Source organism: Thalassophryne amazonica, chromosome 8 (assembly GCF_902500255.1).
Source record: "Thalassophryne amazonica chromosome 8, fThaAma1.1, whole genome shotgun sequence".
In the NCBI taxonomy this organism is placed as follows: Eukaryota; Metazoa; Chordata; class Actinopteri; order Batrachoidiformes; family Batrachoididae; genus Thalassophryne; species Thalassophryne amazonica.
In genome coordinates this window covers 101328444-101344835 of record NC_047110.1, presented here as the reverse complement: position 1 = coordinate 101344835, position 16392 = coordinate 101328444, and the positions used below count along the sequence as shown (strand labels likewise).

At 42.0% G+C, this 16392-nt stretch overlaps 1 protein-coding gene across 1 annotated transcript in view; it reads left to right on the top strand.

Moving 5' to 3' along the window:
* Nucleotides 1-4254, top strand: part of gnao1a (guanine nucleotide binding protein (G protein), alpha activating activity polypeptide O, a) — a 335051-nt gene extending 330797 nt beyond the window's left edge. Inside the window, exon 8 of the mRNA XM_034177089.1 lies at nucleotides 3872-4254. Coding sequence (XP_034032980.1) covers nucleotides 3872-4059 — 188 coding nt within the window. The 3' untranslated portion in view covers nucleotides 4060-4254. The remainder of the gene's footprint in view (nucleotides 1-3871) is intronic.
* Nucleotides 4255-16392: the final 12138 nt, after the last annotated feature.

The window sequence follows — 16392 nt, the reverse complement described above, 5'->3', positions numbered from 1 at the left end:
CTACGCTAAGCTAGCGGATTCCTAAAAACACGCAAAGTGAATAATGTGTAAATAATTTAGAGGTGATTCAGCAGAAGGAGTGCTTTAGTTAAGGCATGTAAAGATTACACTGGGAAACAAATCGTAATCTAGATAACTAGATCAATCTAACTGCGCAGATTAAACAGCTAACAGATACAGAAAAACACCGCTGTGCTCCGGAACAGGAAGTGATACAATACCGCAGTGAGAGCCAACCACCAGTAGAGGCAAGCAAAGCTTTAGGTCGTGTGTCTGTGGGGGGGAGCACATGAATGGGCCGTGGTTTGTTGCTGTTGTTTTTGTGGGGGGTTTTGTGTGCGCTTCACCTGCATTTTTTTATGTTACACTACAGATCTTGGCGATTTTTTTTGATTGTTTTTTTTTTTTTTTTTATGTACCTGCATTAATGGTAAATGTCCATCAGGTCAAAATATTGCTCCATTTCAGTAACATTGAATACACGGTGCTATGGGACACAATGATAAACCTGTTGGTTATAGTTGTAGATAAGCGACCTGGACAGTTGAAATACTGAACAAAATACTGACCTAATATTTTTTATAGTTTCCCTTAATTGGAGTAAGCAGGTATTGAAAATGGATGTATATCTTTGTGTGCATTTTGGCAGTTTTAAACAGCTGATGGTCTAGAAGCCATCAGCTGTGTCTGGCAACACTAATGAGGCATGCTTCAGCACTGCTACCCTAACATGGACTAAAATTTAAGATGCATGTTGTCTGTCACTTTTGATAATTCCACTGTAAAGGTGATTTGCCACTTTATTTTGTTTCATTCTGTTGGATGGAATGTTCCGTGACGCCTGTCCTCAGACCACTTAATGTTACAGACTCTATTTGACCTGACTGCTTTGCATGCGGCTCTGGCGCATGCCCAAAAATGTCATCATTTGCGTACAGTCTGAATTGATAAAACCAAGGTCTTCCTATCTCTGTCTGGGACAATGGCACCATGAAATGTTCTGTTGCTTATCACGCTGACACAAACACATTGATCACAAAGTTTTGATAAAACACATACTGCTTGAATATAACAACGCGAGCATGCTCACTCGCTTACAATGTCAAACACAACACTCTTTGCAACCAGTCACATAGCTTCACTGATCCACACAGCAGGGCAAGACCCGCCCACCTGGGGGTGGGCCGAGTGCAGGCTTAAAAAGCAGGCTAACCTTAATGTCGAGGCTCTTGTCCACAACGGTGCATGTGATGGTTTGTTTCAAGACCCCAGCACTGTCTTAGTTGGCTCTGTTCTTCACAACATCGGGTTTTGAAGTCCGTCTCCTGTCAGTCTTGAAGTCTTTGAGTTCGCTCACAACATAAAACTACCGGGGGGGTTCAAAAAATCCCCTACAAATATGGTGCTGTGACCCAGATGTGGTTTTGAGTGATATTCTGCGAAATCCAACAGTTTAATACGTAGCTGCAGACTTGTGTAATTTAGGATGTTTAAAATACAGTGGAATTTGGAAACAAAGGGTGTGTACGTGTGTCTGTAGCTAAATAGCTTATATCTGCAGAAAAACCTCCGGAACCACTGCAGTAAACCTTCCTTTAAGATGGACCTTGTTCAGGTTCTTGATCTTGCACAGATGCAATCTTTTTTTTTCAGCATGATTTATATGCAGTCATGCTAACTGTGATCGATGCTAACAGTTGGTGTTAATGTAGCTAATATTTTCTTTAGTATAGCAGCCAGTCGTTAAATGAGCCATATCAGTGTATGTCAATGTCATGTTTGACTCCCTAAACCCGCCCGTGTTTCTGGACGGCGGACTGCTGCTGATGCAGGAGATGAGTCAGTGCTTTCTGATTTGAACCTCTCCAGCTTGGAGGCCTGAACTCGACATTTACAGTCTCCAAGTTGTAAAACATTCAGAAAACTGCAGCTCCTTAAATCAAAGCAGCAGGGTGCTGACTCGGTTTGACCACAGTCAGATATTTGATGCTCTCCTTTAAAGTGCTGCATAACCTCCGTGTGACAAATTACGGCCCTTACTTGAAACAGCAGAAACAGTCGCTGAAGACGCACTGGTGAGCTGAAAGAGTGCAGGCGGGGGTCGGGGGGGGGGGGTGTCAGGGGAGATGAGAGTCGGTTTTAGCTTGTGCCTTACAGTACTTTGCTAACTGTCCCATTAATCAAAGTTTGACATGTCGGTCATTCCCTGTCAAATGATTTTCAAAAATTTGCCCAGCTGACAATCTTGATTTTTTTTTGTGTGTGTGTGTGTGTGTGTGTGTGTGTGTGTGTGTGTGTGTGTGTGTGTGTGTGTGTGTGTGTGTGTGTGTGTGTGTGTGTGTGTGTGTGTGTGTGTGCAAGTTTTTCATCTTCCATATTCTTTAGTTTCTGAGATATGGACCTTTATCAAAAGGGAGGTTGAAGCTCTAATAAATGCGGAAAAAATGTCTTTAACTTGCAGCTGACAGTTATGGCTTGATGAATAGTATATTTTAAAATATTCTGTTATCCTTTGCACCCGTTATATCTTCTGGCAGAAACACTGCTTTCAAATTTTTAATGTACATTGCTTTTGTTTAAGTACTTTTGTAGCAAGAAGTAGAAGAATGATGCTGAGGTCCACTGGTTCCCGTGCTTATTGCCGGATATTGTAGCATAAAGCAGAAAAGCATGACCAAACATCACTGACCCCGTTTACATGCACATAAAAATCTAGTTGCTATCTGATTAATGGGTATTATCTGATTATTAAGTGGTCATGTAAATGACAAAATCCGATATGCTTTATCCTATAATGACCATTATCCGATTATGAGAAATCGGAGTAACACACCTGGATTCTTCCCAATACCCCGATTTCTTCGGTACATGCAGTGGTGGGTACGTCTGTATGGTGTGAAAATAAATTATTTTTTTGTTTCTGCTCCTCTTCTGCTCTCCTCTGCTGTCAGAGGACTGAGCTCTACCTCTCATTGCTGTCTGTCTGTCTGTCTGCTACAAAACATGCAACAAGCAGGAACTAAAATGTATTAGGCTTTACAAATAACTGTTAAGCTTTATTCACTGTGCCTGCAAAAATATGTCAGCGGCCTGAAAGTTATCAGAACTAAATTTAGCAGAAGTTAATTGGTCCGCTGATGGTTTTCAAAGTTAGCTGAAAAGCTAATCCGCCAACAAAAAAGTTAGCTTCGCTAATTAGCAGTTAGCGGATTAGCAGAACTGTCTTTTATCCATCATGAACTTTGGCATACTTTGGTAGTCCATGACATTGTTGTGACATCTCCAGATTTTCCAGAAGCACTAAGGTTAGCTAAAGTTGATTATGGGCGTGCTGCAGTTGGTTTTGCATGCATCACATGGTAGAAAACATGCACTAGATCACATTCATGGGCAACCGTGATCCTCACATGGAGGTTTATCACGGCCATAGACTGTGACCTTTCATGATGCATAGCAGATGGTCACCCCACTGACATGGGTCTGCTTGAGGTTTCTTCCTATATTCCAAGGATGTTGAGGGACATTTTTATCGCGGTCATCAATCTGGGGATAATCACCAACACCAAAGGGCCTCAGGGCCTATATGGGACTGTCAGTAATTTGCTTGCTCATGCGTTGGGTAAGGTCTTGACCTTACTTGTGCATTGCGCCATGACGTGACTTATGCTGCGTTGTGATGTTGTATAAATAAATTGATGTAAAAATATTCAGTTGCATTTCCCGAGGACATAAAAAAACTTAGAGGGTTGAATTTGATTTGTGACCAAGTTGACCATGCTGCTGTATTGTCGCGTGCTGTCCTCCCCATCGGCATGTTTTATTGTTTCTGCTGCACGCGTGTCTTATCATCAACGCCTTTTCGCTGTTCCAGGACCCAACACCTATGAGGATGCAGCAGCGTACATCCAAGCACAGTTTGAGAGCAAGAATCGCTCCGAAAATAAGGAAATCTACTGTCACATGACCTGCGCCACGGATACAGGAAACATCCAGGTGGTGTTCGACGCCGTGACTGACATCATCATAGCCAACAACCTCCGAGGGTGTGGCTTATACTGAGTGCACCCAGGCAGCCGTAATGTCCTCTCCTTGTCCCTCTTCTGTCCCGCCCCTTCCTGTCCTGACTTCCCTCCTTGTTCCCGCCCCCTTTGACACTGCTGTGGAAATGATGGTGACAATGTCCATGATGATTATTCCGCTGATTATTTAAAAAAGAAAAAAGCAACTAGGTACATATTAATAATGAGGATAATTTTAAAAAATAGGCATACATATATAAATATATATATATATATATATATATATATATATATATATATATATATATATATATATATATATATATATATATATATATATAATGTTTTTAGTTCTTGTCTCTCCTCCTGGTGTTCTTTGGCCACCTGCCAAGCAAACAAATTTGTTTTTCGTAGAAAACACAAAACCCTGCAGCTTCTCAAACAAACTCGATGAAAGCCTCATTCCCTCTTCTCCTCTTTTTCCTTTTCAGCCGTGCATTTTAACAAAAGCAACGCCTGTTCTTTTTTTATTTGCAGACTTTTTTATTATTTCTACAAATGACTTTTGTTGATTGTGTGTATATGTATTGCGAGTCTGTACACTGATTTTTATTCGCATTTTGCCTCATATTACACTTTTTTTTTTGCTCATCAGATCTATGTAAGAACAGATTTATGCAGATATGAAAATGACGATAAATTCAACATTTGCCGCCCTTTTTTGTTTCTTTACATTAGCTAAGGGTTTTTTTTTTTTAAGTGTCGTATCATTTGACTCCTCCCACTGGGACCTGGTTTTCATCGACAGACTTCCTGTTCCCAATCAAGCGCGACCTTTTGGCCAATCATCAGCTGTGGCTGAGCCTGTCAGCCAATAGGAAGCGTGCTAAATGTACTGTGCTGCAGGTAGTTTCACTTTTAGAAGCAGCGACACAACATTAGAACTCTTTGTCACGCATACCTGCAGACATGCTAACATCCTCCTTTGTAAAGTTTGATAACTGAAATGGTTAACTTATATGGTGATCGATTGGTTGACTCAACATTTATGCCATCATTCCTTTAATCCTGACTACTCCTTTCTTTTATGCTCATCCATTCATTCCTCTATCGTTTGAGTTTTCAGCTCATATTGGTGGGCGGGGTCAGAGGTTGTGGTAGGGGGGTCAGACTGAGCCACATCCCGTTAGCCCCGTTCTCCGTCCTGCAGCTCCATCACAGACAGCAGGAGACGCTCAGTACTTTGTGCAAGCGGAACAGCGAATACGACTTTTAAAAAGCTTCAGGTAAAAACAAAAATCCTTTCATAAAAATTGAAAAAGATTAATAAAAATAAAGAAAAAAAAAAACAAGGACAGACAGGACACCAGGGTTGGATCTAGACAGCTGATTGGTTCCTGAATTGGATGGGAGCAGAGTCACATTAAAAGCACAGGTCTCAATGTGTGACTGAAAGTAAGAGGTCAAAAAAGAGCGCTGTATTGAGAGTTGATTTAGGGATTCCCTAAAACTAAAATGAGCTTCGAGGGGGGAAAAATGACGACTCCAATAAGAAAAAAGGGAGTTACTATGACGAAGAGGATTTCGATGGTTCTGTAAAGTTAGCAAAAGTTTTTTCTTGTGCTTTGTAGCCACACGACACCTTTCTCTATTTCTCCCTTGTTAAAAAATAATAATAAAAAAAAATACACAAAGATGTTTGAAACCAGGTACCAGTTTGAAGGTGAGCCGATTGTTGTAACGCTCCAAAATCGCTCCCTCTAACCGCTCCCTGTTTTTTGCCTGTTCCCCTGCATTAGAACTGTGGTCTCACACTAGCCTGACTCAGAATGATTAAATATAATATTATAACTATTTTTTATTATGATTTCAGAAAACAAACCACTTTTTTGTGGGGTGGGGGGGGCGCGGGGGGAGCACGTTTCTCATCTAGCTAGTGACTCCGCATGTTCACACATGGACGCTGTACAAAGTCATGCTCCTTTCTTCTTCTACTTCTGTCTCTTTTCGGTTGGACGCGCACCTTCCAGGTCTACAGTGAAAAGCACAGTTCTCCAAAACACACACTCACACGCACACAATTAGTAGTTTTGGAAACTCGTTATCATACCTACTCTGTTAGTCCTCATCGATCTCTCTATATAGACCTCTTTCTCTTTCTTACCTTCTTGGTTTCTAGTTTTTAAAACAGGAGAAAAAAAACTGTACAATGACATGATATATCTGTTACTTTGGCATTCTGTTACTGGTCATTATTTTTTTTCCACAATGTTTCTGTTCTTTACCCAGTGAATGCTATTTTCCTGTGCAGCTTTCTCTCTCTCTCTCTCTCTCTCTCTCTCTCTCTCTCTCTCTCTCTCTCTCTCTCTCTCCCAAGACTCCTCTTTAGTGAATGGTTGTTATTTCATGTGGGATGTCCGTGCTGGAAAAAAAACAGTCGAATGTAGTGTTTACATTAAAAAGCCACTGTTTTCATGATGACAAAAACACTTTGTTTTCTTTCAGTCTGACTGTGCGTCCACCGATTTTTAGGAGGTGGGGGGACACTGACCGAACGGTCCCCACTAAAAATCAGTCCGCCCTGCTTTCACTGTGCATGCGTCATTAGCCGCGGTTCACGGATTATCATGTCGTTTCTGCTTAAAAACTGCACTCCAGTCATCATCTATCTCAGCAAGAGATAACTGAAGCTTTTGTACATAATCATTTCCACATAAATTCAGCATTATTTCATCATAAAAGACAGAGGAAGTGATCAGAGTGCCACGGCGACACAAGCTGCTAGCTGACCCCTTCACTGCGCGCTGGTCATTTCAAAGCGTTGCCAAGTATCGCCTCATTTCTGCTTAAAACGGCCTCGTTTCTGCTTAAAACTGACTTTAGAATGATTGAAGAGGTTTTACTTTGCCAGCTGATCTCCGAAATGACGCATGCGCAGTGGAGGCAGGGCGGACCAGTTTTTAGGGGACACCATTCGCTCTGCGACACCGGCACCAGTTTCTGTCCTCCAAATGCTTCAACTCTGTTCTTCCAATGAGTTATGAAAAATTCAATTGTTCCGTGGCACTTGAAAGCAGTTTTGAGTTGTCTGAAGGATAGTCAGCAATTTCTTATTTAAAGATGCAAGAAATTTTGGTGGGGGGTGTCAAACTTCCAATCCTATTAAAAAGTATATCAAATTACCCGACTTGACATGTAGAATCCAAAAATACAGAGTTTACCCCCATCTATGACCTTTTGTTAAGTCACTGTGACCAGAAACGTGGAAACGTCAGCACACTTTTGGTCAAATAGTTAAGAATATCTGATCTGAAATCATGTTTTCTGACAAGACAAATTCAACAAAGCTACTTTCATCAACCAAAATAGTCTTACCCTTAAAACCTGAAAACGGTCATTTTGAGGCTCATTTTAAGGTTGCTAAGTTAAGACTGCCAACATCACCATGCTAACAAAAAGAATTAAGTTCAATATGAGCCCTGTGGTTATCCCCAGAATCTGTAGCATAAAGCGAACAAGAGTTTACGACTTTCCCGAATTGGAACATCAGTCCAACAGTCTGATGTAAGTTACCTCTCCAGCCAAGGCCAGTTTCCTTTTACAGCTAGGTGGACTGGGACAATGTAGATGAAGGGTCTTTTCTAAAGACACAGGTAGCATGACCAGAAATAGAACCTAGGTCTACATGTTCGTAGCCCAACATCTTATCCCACTGAGCTACCTGCTCTGTATAACAAAATTCTATCAATGCCCCATTCCTCCAACAAGTCTTACTGAGACTAGTTCATTAGTTTTCTCGTAACATTATGATCAAACAGTAGGTAATGCTGTGAGATAAGGGGTTGTCTTACCAATATGTAGGTCTGGGTTAGATTTCCAGTCACACTACCTTTGTCTATAGAAAATACTCTTCCTGTTTTAAACATTACCTGTCTGTCTCCTTGGACAATACATTTTGTCTACATTGTCCTAGTCCACCCAGCTTTAAATGGGTACTAGCCTGAGCTGGAAAGTAATGTGTTGGACTGTTGGTCCATCCTGTGAGAGTTGTTGAATTTAATGTACTTCACACTATGGAATTGAAAGATGTGCACCAGCACCAGTAAACTTGAGGATGTATAGGACTCATTCTGTTTTTCTGTCCTAAATCTGGCATTAGATGGTCAAGCAATGGAAAGAATTCCAGAGTGTGGCTTTGTCTGTAGATTTGTGGACATGCAGTCAGTGGGCATTACAACTGATGGCCAAGTTGGAAAAAAGGACATTCCAAGCTACACGAACTTTAAAGTACACCTGATGGCTTCCTTTGTGGAAAAGGTAATGTGCCAGATACTACATGACAGTACTGTATTTTATCAGTTAGTTTTGAACATTAACTATCTGTGTCCTTGGAAAAGACCATTTGCAAATGTCCTAGTCCATCCAGTTGTAAATGGTTAATCACCTTGGCTGGGGAAGTAACCTGCGTTGGACTGGTGTCCTACCCAGGGGGTGTCATAGACTCATCTGCTTCATGTTATATAATCTGGGGATAAGCACTGACAACAGTGCACAAGGGTACACACTGAGGCTTTTCCAATTCTGGGAACATTGCACCTTTTTGAATGAGAAGTTACTTTGTATCGTTGTACACTTGCTCTGGGAGGCTGTTTTGAAACATTTGGCTCAAAATGGGCTAACGATTAAAAAAAAACAAAGAAAACAATTCATCCTGCTGCTTTTTTACAAAATTAAAATGTGAGATAAGACATCCAAAGAGGAATAAATGTTTTTCATTCTAACTTTATTTATACTGTATCATTTCTCTGAAAATCAAATGATTCTCAGCAAAATCATTAAAAAAAAGATGTTAGTTTTTCTAAAAGGTTATAATAATTTGTGTTGACACCATTCGTGAAACAACGCAATGCTTTTTGAACAACTGAAGTGTAAATATGGAGGGTTGTTGCTGGAGGACCACAACAGAAAGACTTCATGTTGTAATTTAATAAACTGTCTGCCGGCAGGCGTCTTATAGTCAGCAGCAGGCAAGAACAAACATAGAAAATTATCTCAGGAGGCAAAAGCTTCCAGTGGAGACTGGAACTTTCAGAGTTTAACTTTGACTTCAGCTGATGGGACAGATGACATGTCTGTGTAAAACTCTCTTCAGGCAGCATCTGGGGCCTTTCAAAACACCTGATTCTAACCTTAACAAAAATTGTGGACAGTAAAACTGTGCAGAGAATAACGATTATACAGAAAGTCCAAATTCCACTCCAAACAGTTAAAATCAGGGGAGACCATGGTCTGAACCCCTTTCCTAAAAGGTAAAATGATTTAGGGGGTTCAAAACCTTTATATTTCCATCTGACCTGTAAATGTGCAATTTAGAATATGTTTCCCTCATTAATTTCTGGAAGAATCTTGTAAGAAGATATCAGACACTCCTAAAGTGAACTGTACAGTTTCTTAAATGTTTATCATATTTGACATTCCAAAAGCCCATTTAACTCTATGAGCCAGCGCAAGGCGCGAGGCAAAGGGTATCGTATAATGCAAATATATAAATAGTTTATTTCATACACTTTCTTGCCAACAGAGACTCTGAACTAAATTGTCTACTGATGAATGCTAGCGTGAGCTAGTTCCTAACTTTTGTCTGAAGTTACAGTTTAACTAGCTGTGATTAGCTAGCTAAAGCTAACATTTGCTTTGCCTCACATTAACCAACTAATTTAAGGATTGATTTTACAGCATCTGTTGCCAAATCTGACCTGAATTCATCTTTTGATATGAAATAAAAATAAAGTCATGACTGTTTTAGGCAATAAATTTTTAAAAATTATACTCTTTAATGTTAATGTCATTTACATGGCATTTTGATTTGTTTCTTCAGAAATGCAAAGAAATCATTTAAATATATATATTATTATTTGGCACATTGAGCTTGGCCTTTTATGCAATGTACAGTCCTTTTACTTTAACAAACCTCCAGAAAATAGTCCTGTTAAAAGCACATGAGAAAATCTATAGAGAATACTCTGGAATTAATCCACTCACGCAACTGTAATTAAAGCTGGATGGAAGAAAATGGACAAAATTTGTGTTAATTTCTTACCAAATCCCCATTGGTGAGAACCAAATCACCTTGTGTGTTCATTATAATCACAGGAGATGGCGGTTTTATCACAGAGGGTGCAGGCTAATGCCAGAAAAAGGATTTTTGTTGCCAGTTTGCTAAACATTACAGTCAAACAGATGAGTTTTATATGGAAATTAAATTTGTGTCAGGTTTGCTTCATGCTGGTGTAATATCAGTTTTAGCCTGGCGTTAGCTCAGTGTCGACAAGAAGACTTTGAATCCAAAGCTAATGGTGGCCTAGCGGGACAACCTTACAGCGGCACATGTACTGCGTAAGGCCCCATTAAAAAAAACAAACATTATTTTATCATCTTTGACACTGGAAAAAAGTAATGCAGGGGGGCAATTTTTTCTTACAAATAGGTACATACACCGTCATTTTCAAACCTCAAAAACACAGACAGCACCTGAGAAACTGAAAGTATCAGCTATTTTTAAAATAAATCTTGTTTCCATGTTGATTACAGTTAGTGTACTGCATGCTAGTGGTGTGATAAACATTCAGTTGTGTGTGAGCGAGATAGAGCAACTGACTGTGTGGTTGTCAATGACGACAAGCCGCAAGTTCCGGGCCTGGCTCGGTAAACTTCGGCCAAAGCATACTCACCACCTAGCGGATGGCTCTGTTCTTGCACTAGCTGTACCATCATCAATGAAATAAGCCAAAATGGAAAAAAATAAAAAACTGATGTGGGCCAAATTCCGCATGCAGGCAGGGATGATAAACTTTTTTGTTTTGTTTTTTTATGGGGCCTAATAAAAGTTGCCAAACAGGCCAAACTTTGTGCAGACACATGGCAAACTGTGAAGTAAAATCATACATGGTAACAAGGAGCACTTCACACTGCACATTCAGGAATATATTTAAAAACCGAGTATAATGGTTGGAGTATAATGGAAAGGGAGGTTTGGGGTCCCCCGCTGGAGCTGTTGCCCCCGTGATCCGGCTCTGGATAAGCGGTTGACGATGAGTGAGTGAGTATAATGGTGTCACAGAATGCAAGCGCAAAAAAAAAAAAAATCAAAGGAAAGGAAAGTCATGCAAAGTATTTTTCTTCTTCACAATCTTACATCTCCAATATGACACAGTGGACTTTTCCTGGAATGAATTTTGGATGTTGACCCACATTTTTGGTTAAAATACAGCAAGATGACAGCATGAGACACTGGAAACTCAGTTTCCCAGCATGCTGTTTGAGGGACAAACAGCACTGCTATGAGACATATGCTAGTCTTAGCTAGTGTGCCTTAGCAACATGGAGCTGAAGAAAATAAGAGTTTCTTCTGAAAGTGCCTAAATAAATAAATATATTAGAATTAACTAGCCACAGAGACAACAAACAAAGTTTTTCTGGATGTCTACTGGATGCTGCCGTGTTGTCATTGCTAACATTTTACATTGCTAACAATTAAATTTTTACTTGATTTGCCTAAATGAATCAGTGTGGAAGTTAACATATTATCATGGCTTCATTAGATGATATAAATTACAATTTCTGTGTTTTCATCAACTCCAGCCTGAACGTTCAACGTTGCACTTGCACTTTATAGACCAGACCTGGGCAAACTGTGGCCCGGGGGCCACATGCGGCCCTTTGCATGTCTCTGTCCGGCCCTCATGAGGTCTGTCATTATTATTACATATATTAAAAATGTCAAGCTTGTGTGTTGCATATCATTAGAGAGGCTTATTTAGGTATATTTACATATTATTACAAGAATAAAAATTACCCATAAAAGCTATTAAATAGGTATTTATTTGTAAAATTTGTAATGGAGACAGCCGAGTTATCGATGGTGTGGCCCTCGGACATAATTCAGGTTCCCCAAGGGGGCCCTTATAAAAATTAATTGCCCACCCCTGTTATAGACTATAGACTGTGTATATACTGGACAAAGCCTGCATGAAGGCAGCTATAGAGACCCGGAATGGGTTGGCGCAGATACTGACCCCTTTGAAAAGTGATCAAAATACATGTATTTGTACTGAGCTAGGCAATGTTTTCATCGGCCAAAAATGGCCACCAGAGGGCATTCGGTGTAAAGTCTACGGCAACAAATACCTCATATGAAGCCCATATCTGGGCGACGCTGCCAGCGCTAATTCTCGCAATGTCACGAAATTCACTAATGCATAAAGAGGTGTAGCGTGGGTGGCTCAGTGTGTGATCTTAGAGCAGACCTGGGCAAACTGCGGCCCGGGGGCCACATGCGGCCCTTTGCATGTCTCTGTCCGGCCCTCATGAGGTCTGTGATTATTATTACATATATTAAAAATGTCAGGCTTGTGTGTTGCAAATCATTAGAGAGGCTTATTTAGGTATATTTACATATTCACATATTATTACAATAATAAAAATTACCTATAAAAGCTATTAAATAGGTAATTTTTTGTAAAACTTGTAATGGAGACAGCCGAGTTATCGATGGTGTGGCCCTCGGACATAATTCAGGTTCCCTATGTGGCCCCTTGTAAAAATTAATTGCCCACCCCTGTCTTAGAGTCTCAACAGTTAAGGCTAATGTGACCGGTGGATTTCTGCGTTGTGTTATTTGCGGTGCAGGACAGAGCTACGGGACACAGCAATGTCTTTGGAGGCAGTCTCCGTTTATTCTGGCGGACCAACGTGAAAAACGTGTCATGTATGTGCCGCTAACACAAATCCAGCCCAAACTCTTCTCAATATCGGACTTTACAAAAGGGGCAAAACAACATACCTGGCAGACAAACGTGAAAAATGTGTCATGTATGTGCCGCTAACACAAATCCAGCCCAAACTACAAGGGAAGAAGACATCGCAAAGTTAGCATCTTCCCACGCAACTTCACAGGACAAAATTAAAACAAAGGACAAATAATGGAACTCAATATACGCACGTAAAATTACATTAGCAGATGGAAATAAAACCAAAATAATGTATATTGTACACTCAAAACCAAGGATTACCACGGATGACTTACCTCTTCCCAATATCGGACTTTACAAAAGGGAAGAGGCAGCGGTCAAACCCCCTATTTATACACGGGGCAAGCAAAGGTCACACGAAGAAGAAACAAAACCAAAGGAGAAGAGGCTGGAGGACCAAGGCAGCACACAGTATAAAACTCCAGGTACATACACAACACAAATGAACAAAAGGATAATTTTGTGTAATTATAACACTTAATAAATGAACATGTTACATTCACCCCCCTAGAATTACACAAAATACTAGCACATAACACTGACTGTCAAAATAAAACACAGTCGGAGTAGCTGTAGGCTTAGGAGCCAAGAAAAGGGTGGTGCCCTTTACACCACATAAAGACAACCATCTACAATGTGCATAAAATAGAAATGCAGGTACAACTCACACCAGAAAAGAGAAATTTACATATATATGTACATATATCGCACAGAACACAGAATTAACTCCTTCTGAGCCAAACAGAGACTCTATCTGAGTCATAGATTCAATCAGTCTACAGACTGGCTTGACGATTCTGCCAAAACGTGTGGTAAGTTCCTGACCCAAATCGGTAACTGGAGGGTCTACAGGAGGATCATCAGGTTCATCACAGGTGGCCAAAGGGACACAACCTAAGCCAGCCGAGGAACCAGAAGACATCACGTCAGTGTCCATCCCGTCACTAGGGGTCTGCTGCTGCACCCAAGATGCAGTACAATCAACAATGGGCTCAACGACACTTGGAGGGGCATTGGGTGGGCGTGGAGGAGCTTCTCCACTGGTCACTGATGGAAAAAGCTTTGGGCTAAGTTCAAAGGCATTGGTAGGCTGAGCCTCCGTCACACCCAAAGGGACATCCAGTGGCAGGAAGTAACCTGAAGCAGCAAGTTGCGGTGCACAGTCTTCTCATTGCCACTCCGGTCTCTGATCTTGTAGATGTGCAGATGTGGCATAGAGGCAACAACATCGTAGACCACAGCCTCCCACTTGTCTGACAACTTCCTTTTTCCTTTAACTCCTTTATTTGCCAACAGCACCCTATCTCCAACTGACAATGGAGAACCTTTGACACGTTTGTTGTAATGGTTCGACTGGTGTGTCTGCTCAACAGAGCTGTGTCCATGGGCCAGGACCATAGCAGAATGAAGGTCATCCATAAGGGATTTGACATAGGTGTTATAGTCAATCAATCAATCAATCAATTTTTTTATATAGCGCCAAATCACAACAAACAGTTGCCCCAAGGCGCTTTATATTGTAAGGCAAGGCCATACAATAATTATGTAAAACCCCAACGGTCAAAACGACCCCTTGTGAGCAAGGGGTGCATCAGGCTCCATCAAGTCACAAGCAGAGTCATTGTGAAGAACATTCTGTCCCTGGTGACCAGCATTATCATGGATGCCGGAGAGCACTGATGACCTGAGGGACTCTGGGACAACAAACTGAAAGCGCTTGTGCCTGGTCAAAGGGTCCTTAGTGATGCGATACAAGATCCCATCCAGAGCTGCCAGCCGATCCCACTGTTTCAAAATCATCAGGGTCTGCTGGTTTTCATGAGCACGCTCACGCCTTGAGGGCCTCTGCTTCCTGCACACATAAAAGGAAACTCGAGAAACCACAGCATCACTCTCCTGGTGGGACTGGAGCTCCGATTTGGACAACACTGAAGAGAGGCAAGGATCAGGACCAACAACTGCGCTAAGACGGTGTGCAATGGAGGTGGCGCAGTGTCTGGGTGCAACTTCCCAATCACTGGATGCTGACAGAAGGGTGGAGACCTCATCCTCAGACATGGAGACATTGACGGCTGTGGAGAGCGGCTGCTCGGCCAGTGATTGAGGTTGGCAAGTCAGATGGAAAGCTTCCTGTCCTCCTCCATCACATGGGCCTGTTCCAACAAATCAACATAGGGCTCAGAAAGGAGACGCTCAGTCAATGGTCTGACAAAAGGCTGTCTACTCAAGGCATCTGTCACAACGTTGAGCCTGCCAGGGATATACTTGATGTCGAAGTTGTATGGAGCCAACTTGGAGACCCAACGTTGTTCACAGGCATCCAGCCTCGGTTTGGTCAGGATGTATGTGAGTGGGTTATTATCAGTCCAAACGGTGAACTGAGCTTTGAGCCAATGACTGAATTTATCACAAGCTGCCCACTTAAGAGCCAGGAACTGAAGTCTGTGAGCGGGATACTTGGTCTGGCTGCAGCTCAGAGACTTCCTAGTGAAAGCAACTGGCCTCGCCCTTACTTCACCTGCAGGCACCTGGGAAAGGACGGCGCCAGCCCATCAGTGGAGAGGATAAAAGGTCTCTCAAAATCAGGATGGGCTAGAACCACACAATCAAGGAGCGCTGTCTTAAGTTCTTCAAAGGCCCTCTCACATTCAGGGGTCCAATCCTGAGGCGTCAGCTGCCTGTACCTTCCAGGTCTTACTCTCCCCTGACCACCTCTGACTTTCCTCTTCTGCCCCGCAGTTAAACTGTAACGTGGCTTGGCGATACAGGAACAGGCTGGAATGAAGTGTTGATAGAACAGGACCATTCCAAGGAAAGATCTGACCTTCTGCTGGGATGGAGTACAGCCATCAGGCTCCATCAAGTCCTCTTTCTTACACCCAGAGATGACGCTCACCTTCTGCTGATCCACAGACACACCACTGGCGCTCACAACGTGTCCAAGAAATCTCACTGATCTCCTGAGGAAATGACACTTCTTCTGCGAGAGTTTAAGGTTACTGGACCTCAGCCGGGAGAAGGCAATGCTAAGGCGGCTCAAAGACTCTTCTTCAGAGGGTGCAAATACCAACAAGTCGTCCAAATAACAAAGAAGGCTGGAAAAGTTCAGATCACCAAAGATGCTGAGCATCATCCGCATGAAAGAAGCAGGACTGTTACAGAGGCCTTGGGGCAAGCGGTTGTACTCATAGAGGCCAAGGGGTGTGGTAAAGGCTGTGTAATGCTTGTCAGACTCATGGAGAGGGATGTTGTAAAAGCCTGAGGTCAAATCCATAGTACTAAAGAAGGCACTACCCCCGAGGGCAGCAAGACAGTCTGACTGGTGAGGCAGTGGATGTGCGTCCTTAACAGTCCTAGCGTTAAGCCAGCGAAAGTCAGTACAGATCCGTAAGTCTCCTGACTTCTTCCACACAAGCACCAGGGGAGAGGCATACTCACTTATGGATTTTCTAATTATGCCTCTCATCTCCATCTCAGACAAGACTTCTCGTAACTTCTGATAATGGGCGGGCGGTACTCGTCGAAATGGCAACCGGAAGGGGCGGTCATCAGAGAGGTGAATC